Source organism: Sinohyriopsis cumingii, chromosome 6 (assembly GCF_028554795.1).
Source record: "Sinohyriopsis cumingii isolate HCF-2022 chromosome 6, ASM2855479v2, whole genome shotgun sequence".
Taxonomy (NCBI): Eukaryota; Metazoa; Mollusca; class Bivalvia; order Unionida; family Unionidae; genus Sinohyriopsis; species Sinohyriopsis cumingii.
In genome coordinates this window covers 141,529,216-141,557,125 of record NC_142966.1, presented here as the reverse complement: position 1 = coordinate 141,557,125, position 27,910 = coordinate 141,529,216, and the positions used below count along the sequence as shown (strand labels likewise).

The following is a 27,910-nucleotide window of genomic DNA, read 5'->3' as shown; positions in this document are numbered from 1 at the left end:
TTTCCTTACTTCACAAAACATACACGCACACTAGAGCTGGTTACTGCGAAAACGTATGTGCCTGCTGGTACTGATATTTCTGAATGTATCGCAATCCTTATACCGCAATTGTATCACGGATCAGCAAGGCAATGTTCTGGGGCAAGAGCCCGACATCTTTTTGTTTAATTCCGTTGGTTAATAACTGTAAAAATGGCTTGCTCATTTTGTTTTTTATAATCCGAAATTTTTCCGAAAGTTGGCTTTTCCCCGAATGTGTTTCACAATTCGTTGGCCACTGCATTGTTGTTGTTGAGTTTAATTATAGTGGCGTGCGCACAATTGTGCATGTGCCACTTTTTTCTGACTGCACCGCAGCCTGCTAGTTGTTACTGGGGAAGGGGATGGTGCCACCTCCCCCAGGCTTTTATGGATTCAAGGAACCCTCATAGTTTGGCCTCAATCTGTGGGTCCATAAAGGTCCCTACAGTTGAATGGTTGGCTGTCATTAGTGGGAAGGAGAGCTCGGGAACGGTCCTGCTTGCTTTACATCGCTGGTTTCTTGTTGCATTTACCTGGTGTTTCTTGCAATTTTTTTTTTTTTTCTTCTTCAAAATGTTCTAAAAGGAGGGGGGATATTCTATGCTGTTTATAGAGGTTCTTAGTAGAAATCATGTATGAAGAGAGATTTTCAAGGTTATTATGGTATTACTAGTCGAGGTGTTTAGGGTGTGTTTCCTACGTTATGTTATTTATAAGTTTTTAGATATTACCTCTTTAAGTTATTTATTAATTAATGTTTTTAGAGATTGAATGTTATTTATACTTTATTTAGCAAGAGACCGGAGTCCTAGCTGTGACTAAAGAATGATAAATATAATTATATTTGTCACCATTAATTTGTAATAGATACAACGGATTTTGGAGGAAAAAAAAGATATATTTTGTAAACATTTTGTCATAAATAATGAAAAAACGGTGATAATATCATTATAGCCGTAACGAGATTCCTCGAGAGTTTCCGTACATTTATTACTGACGGAAACTTCCGACGTACCGATAGAATGAAAAAGGTACCGTCATAGGTACCACAGGAAAAAAAAATACCGCAGTAAACCCGTAATACCGCAAACCTTTAGTGCACACACAGTCACATACACTCATAAATATTGTACACAAATATCACTCACTTACAAAACCCCAAGGTGGTGTAAATTGCCTGTTTGTATATCTGAACGTAAGGAAGATGCACTATATATATATATATATATATATATATATATATATATATATATATATATATATATATATATATATATATATATATATACGAAATTAAGTCTTAAATATATATCAATATTCGAATTTAAATCTTAAAACTTGTAACAGAAAGAAATTGAAACCAACAGTTATATTAAATCAACAAATAATTTATTTCACCAAAATACCATGCTACACAATGGAATTTCTGGAAAACCCACATTTCCGATGGACTTTTACAACAAATTGTAAACAAACTTTACTTCAAGAACATTCTGTGTTCGTAAATAGATTAGATCTTGAACTCAGATTTGCATATAAGAAGCTTATCAGCAGCTAGTATCTTTATTTACTTCATTAAAATACAGCACATGACCCTTGATTTATCTTATGTTCGCTAAGCCGTAAGTTATGCACTTCCGACCGCTTGAGGGATTCCCCCTATCCCCCCAATTACGCGAGGCTCCACTGTTTCGCTGTTGGTATTAGGGGTCTGCAGTCAGCTGATGTTCCGATCTAGCCATCGCTTGTAATAAGCAGAAACAATTACAACAAACACAAACAATAATTAGTAGTTTTGAATGGAGTTAAGGTATTGCGGTAATGCTCAGGATGATATAGTTACAATTGTATTGTTATAAACTAAGTAAGAGAAAAAAGCGAAACCAACAAGTTTTTTTTTTTTAAAAAGTAACAATTTTAATTATCAAAGTTGCAAAATGCAAATTTAAGAAGAACTTACAGTACTATGAAATTGAATCCTTTATAATCCTAAAATAGTTCTAATAAACTCCAAAAAAATGAATGTTTTGTATAAATTTATGAATATATTCGTCCGGCAATAGTCACGAAGTGTCAAAATGGTGTTGTCCAGAACCCTTTTAAATAATTCACATTAGTAACAGAAATAATATTAAAATCCAACGGACCGTTCTATTTCCACGGAATCCTCTCAAATAATATCTAAAACCAACATAAAAGACGTCTGTAGACATGATGCTAGAAAACGAACACAAGAAATAAGAATGAGAAAATTGTCCAGCAACAGGTACTTATGTACATGTGAAGAGACAAAACATACATTTTGTCATTACGTGTTACGTGACAACTTGCAAATCTCCAACATCGTCAAGGAACCCATATGATATTATTAATAACTGTAAACACGTTCGTAAGCATATATTTATAGATCGTACGCAATCTTACACTCTTTCTTAAAATTGAACCCACACGCGTATACGAAATCCAGCGATAGATAATCGCTACAATGTACAGTCATGAATAAAAATTACAAAAGAGTTAGATATACATAACAATATGGAATATTACGAGTTCTAATAGGCATGCATTTTATATACATGCACGAGTATGCTTTTCTATTTTACGTTTGGAACTGAAATTAACTTTTCTTATATATGCTTTGATGTGTTAAAACGGTGTACTGTACATAGAATATTAACGTTACTTGATCTGAACGAAAACAATATGCCCAACGTTTGTATATTGTTTAAAGAAATTACCTGAAATAAGCTGTATATACCATGCAATGTATTGTATATACATGCAGCTTGTATCGCCTTAAATGCAGCATATAACAAAGTATATTATGTACATTGTTTGTACTTAAACCCTATAAAAGAATCATTAGAGTTATTTTTCTTAAATGCATGAACCTTCTGAAAACGGGATATTTAAAGCTTATATTTCAATGCTTCAGGACTCACGGTACTAATTGTATCGAAAAATGGGAACCAGTCTGAAAATGGATCAACATAAAATAGAGCATGTATGGGTTTGTATGGCCAGGACTGATTGATATTGAAAGTTAGATTTTAGTAAAAGAATCTTTTGAGACCTTATCCTGGTCGTAACTGAAAAATAGAGACATTTTTTTATTGATGAAGTTTTAGTCTTTTAACAGACTTGAGTTTGAAACACTGATTACTGTAATTAGCACCTGACTACTCTTTGGTGCGGCATTAAATCCTCATGTTTCAAACATACGTATATCCAGAAAGGTCTGCGGCTCATATGGTTTTCGCTGCAGAGAAACTGTTATCAAGGATACATCTATACTGATAAATATAGATTTGATCATGAGCACTCAGAAATTTAAGGTTATTGAATATATAATATCATGGTGATTGCATAGGTTTACTATGCGATCTGAATTAGTACCTTGAATCCTTCAGTTCTGCACTCGATGATAATAAAGAAAATAATGTTGATTTGGTCAATGATTGGAGTGGCGAATCCAATTCCTACTCAGCGATGCAGTGTAAATGATGACCATTTAAAGTGTCCACTGCAAAATGTGTGCCCTTTATGTCGATGGAATTACTTTTCAAATCAAAATATCGAAATATTATAGCTTCCTGTCAGTGTATCACCGTAATAAATCTACATTTACTCATGTTCGACATACCACGATACATGTCACACTTATTGTCTGTAAAGTATGATCGTGAAACAATTCAAGCAATAACAACAACACAAGGCTTTTACAGCACATCAGTAACTGAACATTATATCGTGCCCAGGGAAAATAGAGTCAAGTGCATTGCCCAGGGACACGCCGTGGCAATGACCTACCATGGTATCAATCATATGACAGGATATAAATTCTCGCCTTAGAGGACGAAATCAGCGAGTTCAACACCACTAAATCACAGAGGCTGAAGAGGAAGCAAATAAATACACTAGATAATAGCCATGCCGAGGGGTGGGCAGGGCTTGGTGATATACTTTCTGCAATGACTGTTCTTATATATATAAAACATGCAGAAGATTCTTCGTGTACTGCATGATTTGACCTTTATTTTATCAATCTTCCTGTAACTCGAAATGTCTCGACTTGAATACCAGCTTTAATTATTTCGACTAAGAACCAAATCACTATAACCATAAGCGTCAGAAAAGATGTGACCGGCGCTGAATATGTTTCATTAGTTGCGAATCTACATATTAATAACAATGACAGTCCCTGTTGTTGCCCTACTAATTGTACCTCGTGCTCCCAAAAGAACCCACCACTACCACCACCTCTACTTCCGATGAAATGCCCTGACGCCCCTGCACTAAGCATTTTCTTTTTTTACATCATACCATAAATTTATAAGTTTGAAGAATAGTGTGTTTGTACCAACAGTAAAATGTAACTATTGAATATATATCACGGTTAGGATACATGATTTCGAATCGCCCAATTTACCATGAAAATAAAAACACTTACCTGATATCAACAATTGCTTTAAACTTAAGATAGTAAACAGTTTCCAACGAAAACAATACAATTTGAAGATATTTTCAAATAATATGTTATAACACACTTTCTTGACACTCAGCTTCCCCTCCGCCAAATGATAGTTTGGTACGATAAAAATCAGCTGATACGATTTGATGTATTGAATATTCTGTACAATCGTAACCACAAAATTGTTCTATATTTTCCAGCATATTGACGCTTATATTTTTCTTTATAAAATACAGCCGTCATTTTGATTCTCTTTGCTACGTGTAGTATAAATCGAACGTTTAAAAGTATTCCGTATAGTAATAATCGGTTTCGTTCCATACAGACAGTGGATATTTTCAAAGGGAAAACTGTGTTTGACGTGTGGGGGAACTTGCAGGAGTCTGAAGGGAAGAACGTCAAATTGAGTGTCACTGGCGCAAAGGTGAGTGTACGCCTTGGAAGTCATCACTCTCACCCTTCATTCTTTCTTCAGTACTTCGTTCAACTTCCTCTACCTTCTCCTTTTCCTTGTCATGCTTGTGGCTGTAACAGCCTTCGCAGATACCAAAAAGGCTACTTTTGGTGCTGTTACGATTTTTTTGTACAGCATTATATTTATATTTTGCCAAGAACGATATATATAAAAAATTTAAAGAGAAATTATATTTTTAATCTGCGTTGTCTTTCTCTCTCTCTCTCTCTCTCATATATATATATATATATATATATATATATATATATATATATATATATATATATATATATATATATATATATATATATATATATATATATATATATATATATATATATATATATATAATCATTCACATCATCATTGTTATGGTCCTCGTCACCATCACCACAACCATTACGGTCGCCTTTCTCTTCACAATCGTTCACATCATAGTTGTCATAGTCACACCAGTCATAGTGATGCACAATAATATCTAGACATTTATAAAAGTATCCTTTAAAGGCGGACTTCTTGTAAAAGTTAATTACATTATCACTAAACGGGTATTGTTTTTCCTTTTGCAGCTTATAAAAGCAGCTAAAACATGCGATTACAAATCCATGAAAAACCTTCTGGAGGAACAGAAAGATTTAGATCTGGACTGCACGGATGAAGTAAGTATCATTGTACCTATTCAATTAAAGGTCGTACATATTTCGCGTCTGTTCTCTTCTACAGAAAAAGGAATCATGCCACAGTATTGTTATAAGTTAGGGGATATCTGAATTCAAGATGCTGATCACGATGTTGAAGTCATTCGAGACACTGTCAGAATTTTGGAGCATAGTTTGAAGCATTCATTTTTTAAAAATCCCCCTGTGCACTTTTTATACATATTTCTGCATATAAATAAATGAATAACCACGGAATCAATTATATGCAACAAAACAATGAATATTAAACATCACTATAACGTATATGTATAATATATTAATATATATTATTACTTAAGCAGAATCTCCATCAGATAGAAAAGGCTGGAGATTTTTGTTAAAATACAACCATAATGTCTCAGAGGATAACTTGTATATTGCTCCATAAAGAAAAACGACAGTGTTTTGGCCAACGTCTTGTAAAAACAACAACAACCCCCGAAATTTTAAGATTTACGGATGGTCATTTCAATTGCTATTGTGAAATACATCAAAAATGTTCCAGTGTGTATGAATTTCAAAAAAGCAAATTATAAGAACATCATCACTATATGTTTCCGGAAGTCAATAAATATGATTCTCTAGAATTGCTGAGCAAGTGAATATTCCAGGTCACCTTTTGAGAAATGTCCCTTTTCTATAGATGTGTACAATGTTACCTCAGCAGGCTTCAAAATATATCAATGTTCAGGGGTCATTTAGGTGATGCCTCGTGCTTTGTAAGAACTTACCAACCAAACACGTATTATGGTTTATTCTGTAAGCCGTACTTGCGTCAGACAACAATTGCTGACATTTATGATCGAACAGCTTCTCTCCAGTACTGGGCAGTGCCATTACTTAACTCTGCGTGACAGTTGGAAGACAGGTTGCGAGTACATCACGACTTGTCACCGGTTATGAAGGCGATACAACCCCTAATGCCCGGCACTATGCCTAAACTTATGTCCAATGAAGCAGTTCACGCTGTACATCTCCATTACCGATACGGGCCCTGACACATTCGAGCGCCGTCTGAGGTGACGATATTGTTCCAAATGCCAGGCTCTAGTCCCAAGTCATACGCTAGACACACGAGAACACCGGACATCTTCAGTACCAGTCCAGGACCTGTCCGATCTCGGTACCAGCTTTATGAACTATACATTTCCGATTTTTCGTTATCATCCCGAACCATCGACATCGCCAAATGTCGTGGACACGGCACAGAATGTCCCCACATCACGGGGTCTTAGCTTTCGACAATTCGCAAATCAGTCCGTTAATGAGTCCATTAAAAAATAATTATATTGACCCAGCTTCTCCACGACTACATTGTTGGAGAACATGGATTCCAATATCAGCAAATCCAGAGCTCTGCCTTCTGGTTTGGGGTTCTATCAGCTGGTGTCATGATCGAAATCCACGTTCAAGTCCTTAATATTCCTGACAGGCTCAATATTCACGTAGACTCATTATTCAGAATGAATAAACTAACTGAACTCCCATAGTCTTGTCTCTTTACGTCTTGTATTCAGACGAATCTGCGTACGCTTCGATCGACCACTCGAGGATCAACTGGTGATATGATGGATACAACGCTGTCTACCTTTATTTCACCGTTCCTGGACTCAAGAGGCCTGGGCAGTTGTGAATCTTTCCATGAGCTGTAATACGCATGCACTTTACCTCCAGCAACTCTGATCCCCAAAATCTTATGAAATGCGAGGAAGTCAAAGTGCTTTATAATTCTAATCTCCACCCCTCCGGTGAGAAAATCTATGAGAACGATGGATGAAACTTAAAATATAGAAATACTAGCACCCGGAAAGTATTGGTCTTTCCTCACCTGCATAAGCTACTGTGAATTCAGGTCTTCATCTGAATCCATACTTGGTGAAACTACATGTCAGGCTAATATCACACTGGCCCTGAAGGGAAAAAGTTATTATCTTAGAACGAGTGGCGACCAGAATAACTCAGGGCCAGAACTTTGACAGCATAAGAAGGAAAGTGAGACTGTTCTAAAAGTGACGTGAACTTCGACACATCAATCCCTTAAAATCCTCGATGCCATAAATAACAAACTATGTCCTTGATTGTGTGAAAAGATTCGTTTAGTACACATTACTATCGTTTCAAGTTTCGACACGTTACATACTAATGGAAAGGAGCATACTATAAAAATGAGTACCTCCCCGAACTTCTGCTGATCTTCGATTTTGCCTGTCTGCCCGAATCAATTATACCATCGATCACTTTCACTGCTTTTTTTTTGCTCGTGGACAAGTCAGTCCTTTTTGTAAAACTTAACGTGTTGATGGAGACTTTGTTTCTGCGGCTTTATCAGGACCCCAAAAGGTTCTATATATCATATTTAAGGGCTTCAATAGGACCCCAGAAGGTTCTATATATCAGATTTAAGAATATAATAAATGCAATTATGATTATACCTTCACAAAGCATACAGTGATAATGGATTATAGACCTGCAATAACAATCATTCGCCTGGACATATAGTGTTCACGATGAGTACATCAATGATTTCAGATAGCTTCACAAAGTGTATTCAAAATAATGCATGGTTCCTGACATTCGAATGATGACTTCATAGACATTGTCTCAGTATCACTAATTCGGGCAAGTAAAACAGACATGTTACGAAATCGGTTATTTTTCAATCTAAACATTCACACCGAATATACTAAATTAATTGCCTTTTTTCTTTTTCATGTGTTCTTTGTTTGGTTTTTGTTGCCTTTTTAGACGGGACAAGCAGCTATTCATTACGCCGCCAGTAAAGGCTACGTGGAAATATTGCAATTGCTAGTGGAAAATGGCGCCAAGTTGGACTTTTGCGACAAAGTATGTTCATTCTTTTCTATATATGAATAATAATAATAATAATAATAATAATAATAATAATAATAATAATAATGATAAGAAGAATATGAAGAAGAAAAAGAATTAAAAGGTAGAACAAGATTTTCTTTTAAAAAATGCTCCAGTTTTCTTCGTCTGTTATCCAACCATATAAAGAAAAGGGTCACATACATTCGTTATCTTTACAATGTCGGAGATTAAAAATATGTTCCAATATTCATTAGACAATTAGAAATTGCGAACTTATACAGAGTTAATTTCGAAAGGAAAATAATCCTACATTTTCTAGTACATTTATACGTTTCGTTGATTATGACTTTTCCAATAATATCACCTTTTGTTCTATTAATGTCACCTAACCAAGAGAACGACAAATACTAAAACTATTAGTACTAATACCATTGAACCTGCTACTACTACTATTAATACAAAATAATAGTGCATCGTCTGTATGTAAACGTACTACTTGTAGTTTACTTTCGGAAACAAATACGATACCCGACTTAGAAGAAACTCTCTTTTCATTCGTCTTTACGCTATTATTGTGTGTGTGTGTGTGTGTGTGTGTGTGTGTGATTTTTACTTTTTAACGTAGCTTTAACAATTTTTCAGTCATATCGCTACGATGTCTGCGGTGTGGCAGTTTATAGTGATGTCTAGCACTGGGGCATCATGCCGCAGACATGTAGCATGATGTTCCAACCAGTTTCATTATCCTTACACCAGGCCGACAAGTCCTAACACTAACATCTTAATTCTGAGCGCCAAGCGAGGCAGCTGTTAGTACCATTTTTACAAGTCTTTGGTATGACTCGGCTGGGGATCGAACCCACGACCTCCCGCATCTAACACCTGGGCAACCGGAGCGGTCCGCTATCATTGTAAAGAAATGTCTCGGTAAATATAGCAGTGCTAATGAAACACACCTTTTATGTTACTGAGTTTGTTTCATAGTAACATACCCAAATAAATTCACACTAGAATCATCGACCAAGTATACAAATAATTTTGTACTAAATATCGATAGTCTTATAGGGTCTGACATACTGATAGTCCGGGGGTGGGGTGGATTTGTTTTTGTTTGCAGCAAAAGGGAAAGACAGCGCTTCATCATGCTGTTGACATGAATCAAATCAAGGCCGTTGAGTACCTAGTCTGCTCTGGGGCTAGCATGACGGTCAAGGACAGGGTGAGTCTGACACATCCAAGATTTCGTATGAAATTATTAGGCTGTTTTCAGATCTTTATTTACCATAATCGCAGAATCATTGAGTATTGCCTAGTAAAAAAATAGTAAAATATATAATTAAAAAACAAAGTGTTTATAGTGTCAAAAAAGAAAATATATATATATATATATATATATATATATATATATATATATATATATATATATATATATATATATATATATATATATATGCCGCATGAGAACTATTACTGGAGATTATTAGAACAATCATTTTAAAGAAATGGAACTGAAAAATGAGACAAAAGGTTATTTTAGTAACAATTAAAATACTATAGTTCTGCGGTCGAATCACTTATATATCGTTTTTCAGGAGGGAAAGATACCAGAACAATTTTCTAAAAATGAGAAAATGGGAATGACCTTGAGCAACATGCGAGCTGTAACTAGTGCCGGAAAGGAAGTCACGTAAGATATCATTTGACTTTTGCACTGATTTTACATTTTACTTTATATTTGAATAGTGAATAGATGTTTATAATTTATGGACATTTTCCATCGCAAGTTCCTTTTGTTTTAAACATATCTGTTAATGTTTTTCTTTAAGTTCTATGTATTAACTAAGAAGCCCTCAAAAACATTAACATTTTTACCCACGGATCAGAGCTGAGTTTTGAAAGATATGCAAGAACTAATGTTTAGGCGATCAACCGGCTTTTTAGATACCATTTTTAAAATATCTTAAAATACGTTTGATAAGTTTCTAATCCAATCTTTCTGCTCGACTCAAACGCTCATTAGAGCTAAAACTGTGTGCAGATTTATGTTCGAAGCATTAGCTCTAGCATTCATATTACGTCGAAATAAAACCACCTTACCATAAATTGCAGCAGGCCGTGCTCTTTACAATTTCAAAATGTAAATATCACTCGTGGATAAAGACACATCAAAAGGTAGCAAAGTCAATTTGTGTTAATGGCTTCTGGCGAAGGTGATGAGACTGATGAGACAGAGAGTCTTCCTTAGACTGGAGAAAAATAATTTCATAAATTCTAGATTTAGAAAATTAATGCTATGGCACCTTGTTCTGAAATTCAATTTACTGCCTCATTTAGCAAATATATATTTACAAAGGTAAATATATTTTCTACAAGACTGCATTTATTTCGCAAAACCCGTTAAAAATTTTAATAATCAAACTTTACAATTCGATAGCAAAGATTCGGTGGATAGTTACGGAACACAATGTAACATGAGTGTTTAACAAATCCAGTTAAATCTGGCAGCACGAGTGTTGCCTTCAGGTTGTGGTGTAAGATACTGACTTTTTAACATGATTACTAAAATCAATATACATGTTTCATTCAGATAAAACATAATCCTGTCAGAATGAGATATGCAATTTTCCAGTGAAATGTACATAAGCCCAAAAGCAATAATATTTGTAAAAATACACTTTAACAAACTTTTTAACATTTAACGTTTCTCCTCATTGTGATAGAAGAGATGCTATAGATACACACAACAATTTTATTTACTTAAAAAGATTGGGGTAATGTTTCAAAAGATGAAAGAATAAATAGAACCGGTAAGAATATTATGACATGGCTTTACGTATGCTTGAAACTAAGATTCCAAGTAGAATGACAAATAATTAAACAAAGCTAGTCAAAAAAAATTGGGCATGCTTTTCTGTGCATGATAGCAATGGATAATCAAACGAACTTATTTAAATATTAAATCAAAACCTAAGGTCCTGTGTTTTTTGTGCTTTAGGTGCTCTGTTTCAGAACATATCATGTAAAACACAATCAGTTTCAAATGTTTAAGATATTGCAAGGTATTTGAGAAACACACGGCTATATCTAAGATCAAAAATTTACTACGAAACATGTCAGCAACATATTTTAACTCATGAGCTAAGCTACACTATGATATTGACGATAATAAAGTAGTACACATAGTATGGAATGACATGGACATGACATTCGTAGCATTTCTGGATACAACAATAACTTTTTTAGTTTTACAATAGGAGCCGATTCAACTACGAATGCATATGTTTAAAAACTGTAAATTTAGAAACTAATTAACAGTCTGTAATAAATCCTCAAAAGATAACAAATGAAATTAAATTTCAAACCAAGTAAGAAATATATAGATAATAGTTACAAAATGGTAACAGTATTGTACTGGAAGCTGCACGTGACGTAGAAAACGAAAGAAACTAGGATGCATTTTTGTTATTACTAAGGTTTGATAAACTTTTTAAATTTACTTTTAGAGTAAAAGTCTATGAATCAGTGAATGTTTATGAGATAGTTAACCACAGTATCGATCCTATCGAGCAATAAGATATGAATTTCCGGACCATTAACTTTCTCTGCAATTCAGATCACAACTATAATGAACAATCCAACTAATGTTGAATCAACTAAACGAGCATGTTCAGCTAAAACGAAACATGTTCAGTTTCTTTAAAAAGCCTACTTATTACGCTGTTAAACTCCAGGCAAACGTGTTGGTGCCTTTCAGAGCCAAATCAAGCTAATAATTGGCAATATTCGCCATTTTTCCTTTAATTTTGCGAGAGATTTAAATTCTCTTCTTTTTCGGTATCACTGGTACCTCCACAAGCAAATGTTTTACAGCTAGCTCCTTCACAGTCTCTAATAAAACTTTAACCTTTTAGTTATACACAGAAAAGAGTTGATGTAATAATAATAATAATAATAATAATAATAAAACTTACTATTATTATTATTATTATTATCATAACGTGTTTTTCTTGTTGAAATTATATTAATTGTTACATTTGCTTTACACATATTTTCCAGCTTTTTACCTAATGTTACCATTTCACTAACCTTTCAATATTAATTTCAAAGTATGATGCAGAGCTGTCAAGTATTCAATTGATTTCTGTCTTCAACATTCAAAACTTGTAACCAGCCCTTGCAAATAGTTTTCATCTTCTAATTACATTTCTTTCTTTATTGATCTCTCCATTTGTATTCGATACCCCCGTGTCATACGTTTCAAAGACTACTCACATACCTAAACGTTTTCACAAATTCCATAGCATTAACGTCAACATTAACTCTTAATTTTCTGTTTCTTGCGGAGTAAAGAATATTTTCAGTCAGTTTGTCCGACCATATGTTGCTATCCATTAAGATTTATCTTTTGTACAGCCCATACTCCAAAGAGGTGAAATCCACCTTTCTTTACCTAGAGATTTATTTACGATCATCTTATTTACTATCATACCCTTTCTAGACATTTTTAATCATTCTCCGCCTTCAAGTCATATTGTTTCTCGATTCATTATTAAATGAGACCTACGTAACTGAGGCAGTACATAATCATTGTTTGAACATGTTTGAAATATTCTTTGTATTCATCAAATAAAACTGCAGAGACAGGAGTGTATTTAGAAGCAGCTGCAAATCGCCTCATTAGAAAAATGTTAGCAGCAAAATCAGAATCAATAGGTGTCTCATGTACTCATTTCCATAATCGTCTTCATTTTAAATAAGAGTTTATAATGTCTGACACAACAATTCTGCTATGCCTATTCCATTTTAACAGTGTTAAAATGACAGATTACGTGAATACATATTGGATTTAATTAATACAATGTCTTTTGGCATTGGACTAAGTCAAGAAGAATTAAACATTAGCATAGCCAATGGAAAGTACAGAGGGATAACTGGTGACATCTTAACAGACATATTATTGAGCTAAAATGGACGAAAACCAAAACACATGTGAAATATTTGTGACGAATTATCCAAATGTCTTATCATGATTTTCATTTGCTTCCTGCGTAACAGTAGACGAAACGTGCGACGAGTTACTCATCTCAAAGTCATGTTAAGGTGTGTTATTTGCTTGCTACTATGTTGAATTAATCATCCAAAAATAATGTTAGAAAGTTAATTTTTTTGCCACGTCCAAAATATTATATTAGGCTACATAACGATGACAAGCCCGCCAGGAGGTGCTTCAGTCGGCAGAATGCTGCTATCTAACCAGTTTCGCACAGCTACGATACCCGTGTTTACGGAGCTTCCGTTTTGAAAACTCTTTTAGGATTATCTCATGGATAACGAGGAAAAACCATGTAGCTTTTATATGACAGACACCCTACAGTGTTGGTCAGATTTTGACAATGCTCTGAGAAAAGTAAGCAATCACTCTGTGGATCGGGGATCGTTTCAGGCAGTAGAAGTTTTATTTATGTATATGATTATGGAATCAATTGAAAATATTGTGTGATGGGCTTTTTTCCTCTTTCGTTGGAATAGGGTTGTGTGTGCATCGGTTCTACCCTTTGAACAGCCGATAGAGGGCGCAACGATACTTTCATTCAGTTTATTTATATTATTACTATTATAATACAGTATCAAACTTGTTTGATACCTATATTTATTATTTTAATGTATTTAAAAAGAATTTATACAATTTTATACCTTGTATCTTTTGCAAATGTAGCTGTTTTCTGCTGTATGTCTGAGACCCCGTCCCCCTCCCCAATTCATTCCCTACATAAACATATTCATTTTGTCTCTCATTTTTCAATATTTTACGCTTTTCTAAAAAGAATAACATCTTGGCATGTAACAAAATTAGAGTACAATACAATTATGAAATAAAACAAAACAAGTAAAACTTACAAAGTGTAATCATCGCTGAATGGAGCATTTCACATGACATATTAGAGAAAGATAAGTATTTTTAACGACTGCTTGCCTATTGCCCGAAATATCGTGGCGTAAAAGTTTCGAACATTTTTGCACTAACAAATGAAACACAGCTTCACAAATCAGGAAACTATACATACTGCTTAATTTCAATTAACTGACAAGTCTCCTCAGATGACAATTTCCTTTACTCTTCACTGCCTGGGATTCAACTGGATTTAGATGTTACGTTCAGTTGTTATGTATTTACCAGACATGATTTACTCTCTGGGATGAGCTTCTGAAAAACTGTTAACATAACATAGCTTTTGCATTTGACATACATTAATTATTGCCAATTCTATTCATCCGACACTGGAAACTGCAGATTGGCCGAGGCGTCATTTCCCGAAGATTTCCTCCTATAGTACAAAATAAATTTGTAAAATATGCTTAAACAAAATCAGAATTAATTATTTTGGTGACTACTTGAAGAATTAACTCCCCAAAATATTCAGTTACCTAATTTTATAAGCTATAAATGCTGTACAAAACTGGTCACGGTTAAAAGAAAAAATGTTGTCTGCGAGAACTAACTTTTTTGCATTTACTATGAGCAAAAACTACGAAAAAGATGTTTTATTTGTTCATTTATAATTTCTGACAATTTTACCTGAAGCAAACTTTTTCTATTTGGAACTGAAAAATGAGACAAAAATATCATATTTATGAGCCTTTGATGAAATTTGAAAAATGATCTACCATGTTAGACATGTCCTTGTAAAACTTAGGAAAATACATATACATTTATGTATTTATCACTGCACAGTACGAAATAGCTAAAGGTTCTTATCGTTCTCAACAATAGAAATCGAAATATCAAAATATACAAACTAAATTAAGAGTTAATGGCCTCCAAGCAAAATGTGCAAAATGCATCAAAACATTCGGAGACAATATAACGTGACTGAACACCTGACATTTGTCGATTACATTATCCGTATACACTGTACACAAAACTAGCAAACTCACTGTTAGGTCATTGAACGTTCTAAGACAATCACATAGATCAGAATATTTTAGCCGCATATCTAACAACTGTTGAGCTACAATTAATGTACATCTTAATCTTTTAAACTAATTATGTTTTTCATATATTTATTTCACAAGTGATTTTTATTGTTGGAAAACACAGTATGTCCTGGAACTCCTTATGCTGGGGCGATTTTTATGATCCAGCCAATTATTCATTTATAGTGGACTTTAAGCCTTTTCAAAGAAGATGTGAGTCTTATCAATAGACAACTTTTCTTACTAATAAATGACTATTAAAAAATTCCACAAGATTTGTACTGATGTTTAAATATTTTAATATATTTTCTTCTATTTTGGTGCACGATCTATCTTATTTAAGTGAGACACGTCTGGAAGCTAACAAAGTTGACGAAGGATCGAAGACATTATTCAAGAAGCTTGGACTTGCGGTGGAGTACAGCAACAATGGGAAAAAAGACTTTTTCATCATGATGTGCAGACAAAACACGACCGAAAACAGCAACATTAATTTCGGTTTCCAGATGAAAGACGAGGTGGTGAGTGATATCTTCGTGTATCGTATTTATTGTAACAAGGGCAGCCTCCCATCCAATGTCACTGTGCCCCTCTTCAGTGGACCAGAGCAGGGGATGGAAGTGGTCATCAGGACCAACAATGGGGACGAATTCGTCGCCACGGATGTCAAGGAAAACATGAAGGTAAATGCGCGTGAGCGGTAGACAGGGTTGAAATAAGAAGATTCACAAATAAAGGAATTATTACGGTATACCTCAGTTATATCATACTTTAAATGTTTGCAAACTTGACATGTTTACACACAGATAAACACATACACACACATACATATACATATTTCCGTGGTAATATGCAAGAATATTTTAAAATTTAGAACCAGCCCCCTCCCATTATATACTGAACGGGGTGAGTAATAATTTGGATTATTTAAGTTTAAGATTTGATGATAATGACTCTAAATTAATTTTCGTCTTGTGCTTCTAATCTGAAAAATCAAATGACTATATATATATATATATATATATATATATATATATATATATATATATATATATATATATATATATATATATACATACATACATACATACATACATACATATTGTTTTATTTGAGAAATGGACATGCCAGTTCCACGCTGATCTCCAGAAATACAAGGCATTTGTAGCGGCTTGCAGACCTATGAAAGAGGCTTTTAAAGTTTGGATCTGAGGCAACTACTGTCCATTCCAAAGTAGATGAGCGTGTAGAGTTATCGATACCAGAGAATACTTTCGAGAAGCCGACAACAGTTACTATTGAAGTACGTTGTCACATTTGAGCATACGTTGCTATTATTTTCAGTAGAAAAATCAACAGAAATATTTTTGTATTAGTGAATCTCCTTTTACAATGTTTCAGAAGCATTTGATTGGAATATCCATAAACTTTCTTCATCAATGCGTTAGCACTTACGATAAAAACGTCAGCAAGTTTTTAAACCAGGAATTTCGGGAAATAGTTCAAATAGTTTCTTTGCAAAGATCTAGAAAGTTTTATTTTAGTGGAATAAAATAAGACTATAAAATTGTTTTTAACTTTGAAAGGTAATCATAGATTTTAGTTATTATTTTATTGCTGTTTTTCAGTTAGAAAAATGGGTTTTGACATTAAATCATTTTATAATTAAACAAGCATTTTAAAAAAGTAACATTATTTATGATATCTTCACAGTTAATAAATACATGCAAATTGTTGTTACGAAATAAAAATTTGATTTCTGCATTGGACAAAGAGGCTTCCGTTCATCCCAAGGAAATATACAGAACATAAAAATCATTACAAAAATTATTCCAAACAATCAATGAGGGATGAATCATGCCTTAATGTATAAAAAACTGTAAAAGTTACATTTTCACTAGCATTATCAAGACTTCGAAAACGATAAACTCCTTTCTCGATGGTACAGAAAGACCGTCAGTATTCAAATGGTCACATTTGCACGAAGAACGATGGCTTCTCTCATAGCCAGTCGAAACACGGAATCTGATTTTGTAACACACATTTAAATACATCATTTTATAATGCTTGCAAAAATTGTCCACAGAGAACCACAATACAAGATCATGCAATATGAATGCAATTGGAACGAAACATATCAGCAGGACTTCGACATGACTTCAACAGGACTTCGAGAATACATTTCAGTAAGATCCTTCGTTGTGTGGAAGGTCATGCTCAACAGCAGTGTTCTCTCTAATTTGGAAAAGTAAAAAGCACTTGATGATAACAAGTTTATTTCCGCCCACGGCCATAGACATATAGAGCTCATCAAAATGCAATAATTCTTAAAAGTAATGTCAGCGAAGAAATATAAAATAAAAAGCAAATGCATTTTATGTCCTTTCATATTTATTTAAGTTTTCACTTGAAAATAGTATTAATATTTAATGTGCGTATTGTTTGATATCTTGAATGCTAATTATAGATAACCGAGCCACCAAAAAGCATAGAAAAAAATGCAGATGATTTCAAAGACATAATATCAGTCACGTCCTTCTACTCCATCGTAAGTGAGGGCGGAAAGCCGACAAAGGCCATCAACTTTAAAGTGCCACTGCCGACTAATTACAACGGGAATGGAAACATCGTCATACTCAGCATGGACAAGGACGAGGATGAGGAAGATGAAGACAGCTGGTCTATTTTAGAGTTTGATGCGAAAGTTGTCCACGATAGAGTTGTTTTTAATGTGTCTTCCTTCTCGGTGTATGTTTCATTTGACCTTTGACCATTTTCCTTTTATGTTTGACACATTTCTTCCTCATATTTTGTCTAAATAAAAACTTATTCGTCAATATAGGATTGTAACTCAGACTGTATTCATATTTCGCAACCTCGCTTTCAAATCTAAACTAATCAGCCTAGATTTCAAATCTTAGCTCCAGTGCTTACTTCTTCCAAAGATAAAATCTTGAAGTCTGTGACGAATGTATCTCTAAAGCTCTCCTCATTTCAATTTTAGCAAATTATTTATCGACGCAGTTATCCGAGTAGCCGTAATTGTTTCGAATATCTTCATACTTTTCATATTTTGATTATATAAACTGTATACATGTCAAATACTACAGATCAAATGGATATGCAGTAGAATCTTTCAAGATGCTATCTATTAAATCGAACACACAGGTGGACCGACATATAGCGCACGCGTAAGAAAAGATAATTCAACTGAAAACTGATGGAGAATTTAGCTTAAATGAAAATAGTATTACCTTTCCATTGCAATCTTACAAAAATTCCATACAGATGTGAAGTTGTCAACCGAATGCAATTCTTACGAAAATATTTTTTACTATTATTATTATTATTGTTGTTGTTGTTGTTTCTTTTTCTTATTCATAAACGCTACAGCAATTCATAACGTTACCGGAATATAATATATTTAGTACATATTGAAGTGTCTGGTCGAAGATGGCTTGAATTTCGCCATGCATGGCTTCCATGATTTGTTCTCATTCTAAAAGTGACTCAAAACGATTTGGATCTCCGTATGATTAACACATGCTAAATAGATTACCTCCATCTTTGATTATTGATCCAAAGTTTGCAAGCTGACAACGACACAAAACGTAAATGTAGATTATCAATTTTCAGTTGTTTATTTTTCTTTTTTGATTATTTAACAATTGTTGTAAATTAACAGTAATTGTCATAATGAAGTTTTTAGACCTGTATTGGCGACTCAGGTCAACACATTCTATACCACAAAATGAATATTCCCTCCTACCATTCGCGAGTGTATCGTGAGTACATCCCTGGAGTGAATATCCGCGGAAAAACACATACGTGGAGCCGAAATTGACACTTTCCAACCATTTAGTCTATTTTAGTCCTTTTAAATTACATTTTCGATTCGAATCTCTCTCAGCACTGACACCCCGCATTCATTTTTAAAAGAGTAGTCGACGGATCTTTTCCATTTCCGCCAGCACATTCTCAAACATGACCGTGGTAAAGGTTTTATATTCGATGGCCACCATTACAGACTCAGAAGGGTATATAGATTGTTTTGTGCTGCAGCGAGAATTTCCGACCAAACACTTCCTCGTTGATATAATCGTAACATTATTTTGCCGGCTCCACCTTACACACCGGTTGTTATAGGCCTGACAGCAAATCTTACTTGTGTACCGTGGTCGCGATTCCAGCACCACCCTGGCCAACAGTGGTCTCAGCGGAAATTCCAGAAATAGCTCTTACGACAATACCCGTGCCGCATCGTTTGTTCTGCTTCAGGTACTTTTCGCGTCGGTCCTTGTGGGTTCATCGCAGTTCTTCTATTAACAACTTCAACGCAAAGTATGATTGCTCGACAGGAACACCTTGCCCACCTCACCGCAAACGGTTGCAACACGAACACTCATTTCTAAACATGCTATTATAGACAATATTTTGCTGGGGAATTTTTGCGTCTGCAGCGATTGTTTGCACGTCTTTAGGTTTATCGAGAACTCCGGGGATTGCGCCTTTGGCTGGTGTCATCAGCGATTGTTCTCGTTTTTGTCCCAGAACTTTTAAAGAACAAGCGAATCGTTTTTTAATGCCAGTCTGGGTTTATTCTTTTGCCGGTTTGGTTACTGTTAGTTGGACATAATCCACGTAATGTTTTAGAGGTGGATTTGGCGGTGAATTTCATTGTATAGTTTTTGATATAGTCTCTGTATATTTTTACATTTCATAGTGTAGTCAACGACCCAGAGTTTTCGTGTTTTAAAGTGACCATTCGAACGTGACCTCGAGTTGCTACTGGTACATCAGAGTGGTTCTACCAGTCGATTTCTATCTAATCACCTTGTATATTATATCATATCAGAGTGTATATGAGGATCTGTTAACGCCGTTGTCACGCAGATATTAACCAACAAGTGGAACAAGGTCACCACGATACTAGCATCCACCCACAGCTGGTCGAACATCACGTCAATAGATCTCGCAACATTATTATTGCATGGCTGTTCAGGATCCACCACGTATACGTAATGATCAATATTAAATACTGACGTCAAAGACGGTTACACACTCCTTCTTGATAAACGTCGAATCCTTCGAACTGAATTTCATCTCTGGTGACTGATATTAACGATTCCGCTTGTCTGAAACAATAACATCGTTGTTTTTTATAACAGGCCTTGAAGTCATCGCTGCTGATTCATTAAGTTAGTAATTATTTACCAAGATATTTATTAGAAGCTCACCCGACCCTAAGTCCGGTTAAGATGAATAAATACGTTGCAGACTTGCACACTGTGAATAATGGTTATATTCCGACGTCTTTAACATTTGCGCAGCCTCTGATTTGGAACGCTTGAGCATTACCAAGGTATTCTTTTGTTTTACCGTCATGATTTGATCAAGTTGTGTTTAGTTTAACAACATGGATATATCTTCGACTAGGTTTGCCTTTAAAAAGTTTTTGTGTCACCCCATAATCGTTTTATTATTGCGCTTTTTATTTTCAAAAAGCTGGTTTGTACTCAGTCCAACCTTAACTTCATGATATCACGGTTTTTTATTTGCTGTTCAATTACGAGTTTGTCCAAACTGTTACATGTTTTACAAGCCACTACGGGTTTTCCAATGGCTCGTCAATGACACTCATCAGACCATCTGTGCCCTCCGAACTAAATCTTATCAGAGAGAATCAGAGCAATGCATTTGTAACGAGAAGCGGTCATGCGTTACACGTTAATAAATATGCATGTCAACTGCGGACTGCTTGACAAGATCCAGATGCCGTAGAATAAAGTAATAAATCAGGTACAACTTAGTAAATTAATGGTGGGAAATTTGCAGACCCGATTTATTTATTGGGCTCGGTTTATGAACGACCACATATTGTCATATGCACTTCTGATACAACAGTTTGTGAGATCAAAACAAATTTGTTAAGAAAGTTTCTGATGACCATTTGACCACAAAGAACATACGGAGAGCTTAGCTGAACAAATATCATCTTACACGATCTATAGTTTGAAACGGACAAATACGATTCGTAGTGCGCTGACACGATGTTGGGTAACTTATTGCCGTGATAATTGCGCCTTGATACGAATATGCGTTAAGTGTGAAAAATGACAACAAACGCGGCTCTGCAGGAAAGAAGGGGTTAGCACAGGCATCCACAATGTTCATTTTGACAACTCAGCTTTCTCATCATCGACACCAACGCCATGCCAAATTTCATCAATGTCGCTAAGTTTTCGGTGTAAGATGGCTGTGTTAGAAGCTCCAATAAAGCATTGCGGACATCTATGCAAAACCCAAGTGGAATCACGCATGAAAACAACAATGAGCATATGCGACGCTGTGTTTGATACAGTTGAATCCAAGGTGTAATTGTTATTTAATAACATTAAACGTCTACATTTGGTACAAGCCTGGAAGAATTTCCGTGGTATAGAGCCTGTTGCATTATAAACTGTAAATGCTCTGCATTGTCAGTTTCATCCTTCTAAAGTATCATAAGACGATCCAGTCGATCTAGCATAATCATCACTGTCTTTGTAGAGGACGATAACCGTCGTGGCAGTGGCGAACATGCTTCTGTTTCCCTTTCGTTGATGAGATAACGCATGCTGATGCACGTTGCTGAACATTGCTATGATATAGTTATTGACAACTCCAACCTTGATATTACGAGTGTAATTTCGTCTTTTATGTGCAAGCATTCTCTCGAAGTTTAGATATGTCTCACACAGAAAAAAATACCGAGAGTTCGCATGTAATTGTAATTATATTAGATCACGTTCATTAAAATACTTAACCGGGAACAAATAACACTGAAAATTTCTGACTCTTCTATCTACCAGTACAAGCGCACCCATGTCGAACCGAGATCGGTCATCTTCGAGTCCCTGATAGAACTTTACACATTATCGGTTTTGTCTGATACCTTTTGCGCACCGTCCAAAATCCTTATCGGTGGTGGTTTGCGTCAACTCGGATAGATCTTGCTGAGCATATTCTTCGGTGATTTTATTGACTGCATTGTTACAGTGTGCGGGAGCGCAATACGCGTTTGCCTGTACCTGTGGATTCCACCGAATCCAATCTTAGAGTTTTCACCTGATTGAACTTCAACGCTTTTGCTGCTGTCAACGATTCGCATAACATCTTGATTTACAACTGTTACCAGGTATAAAAGTGCCATTCCTGGTCCACGGTGCAGAAAGTATAAAGTGTTAGTTTAGGATTGCTGCATGAAAGATACACGAGCATCACTATCGAACTCGTAAAGATGTTTTTCCACGTCTACGTGTGTTAGAAGCAAAGCTTTGATGAGATTTCTCCACAGAAAATCGCCTACCGACAACAATGGTTTGTTGGGGGGTGGGGTGGGGTGGTTTCTCGTGAGAGTAGCGATGGCTCGCATTTGAAATTACACCAAGGATTCCAATTTGGACAGAATAATGTCGGTCAATGTTCGTTAGAAGTTGTACCTCGAAGCGTGTTGCAACAGCAGTACATCCAAGACTTTTTGTGTCGTCGTAAAGTACTGCGCAAGATCAAGCTTGTACGTACCCATGGCAGTATCACGAAATGCCTTAAACACATTAGTGAGAAGAAACATGTTGGTTCGCACATATTGTTCGGGTGTGCCTAGTAGTCGCCGGTAATGCTAGAGCAGGATAATTACGAATAAATGGCGTCAATAGGCGGCAACTGAGTGTCAAAAACCTTTTTCCGCTCGCTCATTTACTCGTACGTGTAGATTTCTTTCTAGGTAAGCAAACCAAACTTTTCATTTTTCAGTGCCGACGCTGTATCAAGTAGTGCTTGTTAAATGACCGTTGCCTAGTGAGACGCAGTTCGGCACAGTGTTGGTAACGGATTTGTCAAAGCTGAAAGTGAGAAACTGCAGATGACACAGTCTTAATGTCGTGTATTTTTCAACATTGTTTGAAATGACATTTATTGGTGAGTTACAGCGATTTGTGACTCCATGCATTATCAAGTAACCATCGTACTCGCGAAGGTTCTGAATCACAACTACTAGTCTTACTTTATAATGGTGTATGCGCTTCTGTAGATTGCATGGTATGGTGCTCTGTACGTGCTAGGGATGTGACAGTGTTCACGCATTTTTCTATTGATATTGGTGTAAACGCAATCACAGATCCAGCAATGGGTGTCAGCGGTTCTAATCACATCTATGGATCCATTTCACGGTAACCTCTTTTGATTAAAGGAGCACCTCAACCCAGTCCTTTGCCACGGTAGAACTTTGCCGACTCATCCGCTCCGTCACATAGAGTCAAGGTGTAACAAAAACCGCATTGGACTTTTCAGCAACTTGCGTTGTATTTGATAGAAGCGTGAGAGCTTCTTGAAAACTGGCGTTCACCGGAATGTTCAGACATTACAAGTCCGAATAGGTCACACAAAATGTTTTCATCTTCCATTGCACCTCAGTGCATTTCAGAAAGTTATTTCCATGTTATGGTATTATCGTATGCTGTGGTTTCTTGAGGACTCTGCAATAAAAATCGTTATCGTCAAGTGACTTTTGCATGTTAAATAATTGTGTCGTCGTGTTCTTGCTGAGCCACAAAGCAACCGTGAAAGATTTTGTATCCGTATCTAATGGTCTTTGTGTCTTAGCCATCTATGTAGCCCAGTTTTGCGTGTCGTATAAAAGCTTTGTCCCAACTCGTAAACATCATTTCAAGAGTCCGTCCTAAACCTGTATGGTTGATGTATTTGTCCAACCTCTGATTGATGTGAAACCTTTATCGATAATATCATTGTTCTCAGTGTCTTCGCGGTGGAAGATCAAATGGGGAACACTATAGGATTAAGTGATATGAATAGGTGCACGCTGAGAACAATGTTCATCTCAACACCTGTAGTGCGCGTGGTGTGCAAAATTGATAAAATTCCCTTACGAACCTTCAAATGAAGCTTCACAGCGGCATTGCCTGCTTTGTAAGCGTCCGGAATGATTGCATAGTAATATTGAAGATCACCGTGCAAGTAAACCTTGGGAGTTTATTGTACACGAACATACGTGGCAGACCTGGCGGTGAGAGTAGCTACGTAAGAATTGTTTTTTTTTTATATCAGTGACCACACGTGAGACTTCCGCCCGCCTGGATACTGAAGGTATTTGTATATGTAACCGCGCTACTGTTACACCAAGCTTCCTTACAGTTAGACTCGGCTCCTCCTGGGAAATTTCTAATAACGCAAGTAACTCTGCTTTTCTTGGCACATGTGGTTTTCAGAAGGTAAAACCATAGCATAGCCTTGTTTGGAATGGTGTTGACGGATATGGGAAACGTCTGACAATAATATAAAGCATTTACCCCGGGTGAGATAATTGAAGCAGGAATGTGATTTAAAGCAGTAAAACTCGATTAAACCATTGGAAAGTGTAGATTTTCAGCCAGATTCGTCCGCATGTGGTTTGCCGCTCATGACGACCACGAATAATCACTGCAGGGTTGCATTCACACTACACGGGCGAGTTATGCTAAGGTAATGGCATGAGGCAGAGAACTTCTTGATTGGTAAGACCTGTCTAAAATAGATTATCACGCTACTGGATATCATTAAACATATAGACGTCCTGACTTTATTCTGTATTTTGTCTTTATTGTTTGCTTATGAGGATGCAATCTTTTTCTCTCACTAACAAGCAAATGCATCTGCTCGAAATTTAATTGTGCGCGGACACAGATGTCCACTTAGGTAAAATTCTTTTCATTCGTTATTTTGTTCATGCAACTACATATGATATATGTATATATATGTATGTGCGAAACGTTCTAACACTGTATTATAATCCACCAGGAAAGTTGGCGTAGAGTCTCTCTACAGCAAAAAGACTGGAAACGAACACGTCCTTAAGAAGCAGGTCAGCCAGTTGTACAGAAAATCCAGACGGCGAGAGCACTCAGTCATTTTTCTCATGTTGATCAAACGTATTGAGGACACAAATATGTGGAGAGTGGCAGTTGAGTGTTGTCATGAAGACGAAGCAGCAGAGAGACAAAAACATTGGGAAAACGAAAGTTATGAAAACATAGAAGATAAATCAAATGATCAAATTGTGGCTTTATCTAAGCAAAAGTATCGATTAAGCCTAAACGATGCCATCAAGGTTATAGGAACAAGTAAAGACGTGAATCTGGAGTTCCATCCAAAAAGGTACAATTTTCAGCAGTTCATTATTGAGATGAATGAGGAAAAACCCTTTGTTATTGGGAAACTGGAGATTATTCAGCAAGTATTGAGACCAGGTACAGCTGGAGAGGATGAAAAACCAAACGTAGAAAAACTACTAAAAAGTTTCGAATTCAAACTACTTTGGATAGTAACCTCGGTTATATCTTCATCAGGTACGTCAAAGATGTATTGTAGTCAGCATATATCCAACATAAGTACTTGGATATGATATATAATGCACCATATATAATTGTACGGGTTCATTACACAAAACGTTGTGTAACTAAAGGTTTGTACAACAAACGAAGAGTATAGTCGCTTTCTAAAATAGTACATAATGCACCAAATATCGATATTGCATTGGTAAAATATGTCTGAGTAAATCAATGAAAATTATATAACGGGATTCACAATTACTATTGGCTTAAAATACCATAACATACAGATAAACGCGAAGTTTTTTTGCCATACTACAGATTCGAGACGACCATCGACCACCACTGGTCCATTTTGCTTTTTTAAATATGTTAAAATGTTTTATATTTTTTTTTAAATAAATGTGAATAAAAAAGGTTTTTCGTGGATCTACATTGTTTTACAATGTTATGATTCAAAAACGTGTGAAACCAATTTAGAGACAAATCCTTAATATTTAAAAATGTCCATAAATTTTCTGTTCTAATGCTTATTTTTACACTAATGAATATATCGTTTAAAATGCATATTCACAATTTGGTCTTCAGAAGATATCAGAAAAATTAAAGCTTGAGATAAAAAAATTAATAGTTTACAAATGGATTCTTCCAAATGAACTAAACTGAGATACCATATACCGTCTGAGAAATACTGGTACATCATATCTTCGTTTTAGGTTTAGTTGGTAGCACATTTTGTACAGAATTTAATATGTGATTTATCTTATACCCACAACTGTTGGATCCGATGGGTGAGTCGGGGGACAAGGGAAAGTTTAATGTTAAAACTATTACCTACAACCCACCAAACACCTTTACAAGCCAACACTCTCCCCTACTATCCAGTAACCGATTTCTTATTACAATCCAATACATCACATATACTAACCACTACACAGCACCAGCTTCCAAACGAGTGCCCTAACATCAAACATCTTCTTTTGATTACAATCTAAACGGAATCCATGCATTCAAGCAAAAAGGGTATTAGTGGTTTGCACACATGCTAGACTGACACACATAAAACACACTATCATAAAGGAGCTGGTAAGGTGTAAAAAGAGGTTGATGATATAGACACCTACTCTCACACAAGCAAACGTACTATCACATACAAAGGTAGAAACTGTTTAACGACACAGTACTATATCCTTAGACACATACAAACATGAGAGAAGTTATGGGTTTTAAGTTTAAGTTTTTGTTGGGAAAGACAAACACATACATAACTCTTTAGCAAAAAAACAACCATATACAAAATATAAAACAAATGTTTGGAAAATAGCGTTAATATATCTCTTTTCCAGTGTTCTGTGTTGCCGTGGAAAGTGTCGTTGAGGTTGGTAAATAAAGAAGAGGGTTAACACATAGGAACAGATTTACTGTTCTTTTCCTGAAACATTTAAAAACCTAGGTATAAAGAAATGTTTGTTATGCATCTGTCCTGTATCACTGCAGACTTTCTGAATGACAACTACATGAAAGAACTGATGTCACAACTCAAAGATGACTGGTTCCCAGTGATGGTACTAATGGGGATCTCTTTCCCAGAGGTAGAGAAGGCCCTTAAGACACAAGGAGACCTTTGGGATGCACTCATCTCAGTAAGATATGCACGTGGAATACCATTTCCGATTTTACTTTCCATTTTGTAGTATTTTCTGTTACATGCAATTATTCATGCGGTGACGATTTAATTCTGACAAAATTGTATATCTGCGTCGATTATCCATATTTAAATCACATATATAAACAATGCAACTTAACTCATTCGACGCATTCGCTTTATGTGTTAACGCTTTATTTTACTAAAACGTTCGTTTACTCGATTAGAAATAATTTATCGATATGACGTTTTTTAAGACTCATTCATTGTCATTGGCAACAGCATATTGTTGCTAGTGCTCTCTCCTGGAAACAATGTCAATGGCTACTAGAGAGAAAGATTTTAGTACAGTGTATATCTTCATCTATAAGTATATAACTGCCTATATAACACTTCCGCATACTAAATGCATACATTTTTATGTATATAAAAAATGCACTAAATTTAGTA

General features: G+C 35.5%; 1 protein-coding gene and 1 long non-coding RNA gene across 5 annotated transcripts in view; one reads left to right on the top strand and one right to left on the bottom strand.

Moving 5' to 3' along the window:
* LOC149798141 (uncharacterized) overlaps positions 1–27,910 on the bottom strand; it is a 230,332-nt gene that overhangs the window by 100,483 nt on the left and 101,939 nt on the right. The gene's annotated exons all lie outside the window — the stretch shown is intronic.
* LOC149798143 (uncharacterized) overlaps positions 1–27,910 on the top strand; it is a 50,288-nt gene that overhangs the window by 10,323 nt on the left and 12,055 nt on the right. Inside the window, exons 3-10 of one of the 3 annotated variants that reach the window (XR_016421965.1) lie at positions 4,818–4,916; positions 5,516–5,605; positions 8,390–8,488; positions 9,594–9,695; positions 10,069–10,163; positions 15,795–16,134; positions 16,568–16,754; positions 25,286–25,414. Coding sequence is in view for 1 of the 3 variants with exons in the window: in XM_089963249.1 (XP_089819375.1) it covers positions 18,093–18,199; positions 25,286–25,833; positions 27,313–27,458 (801 nt within the window). In the remaining 2 variants the exon portion in view is untranslated. Of the gene's footprint in view, positions 1–4,817; positions 4,917–5,515; positions 5,606–8,389; positions 8,489–9,593; positions 9,696–10,068; positions 10,164–15,794; positions 16,135–16,567; positions 16,755–17,918; positions 18,200–25,285; positions 25,834–27,312; positions 27,459–27,910 lie in introns of those variants that run through there. The other 2 variants (XR_016421964.1, XM_089963249.1) reach the window with 2 other exon arrangements.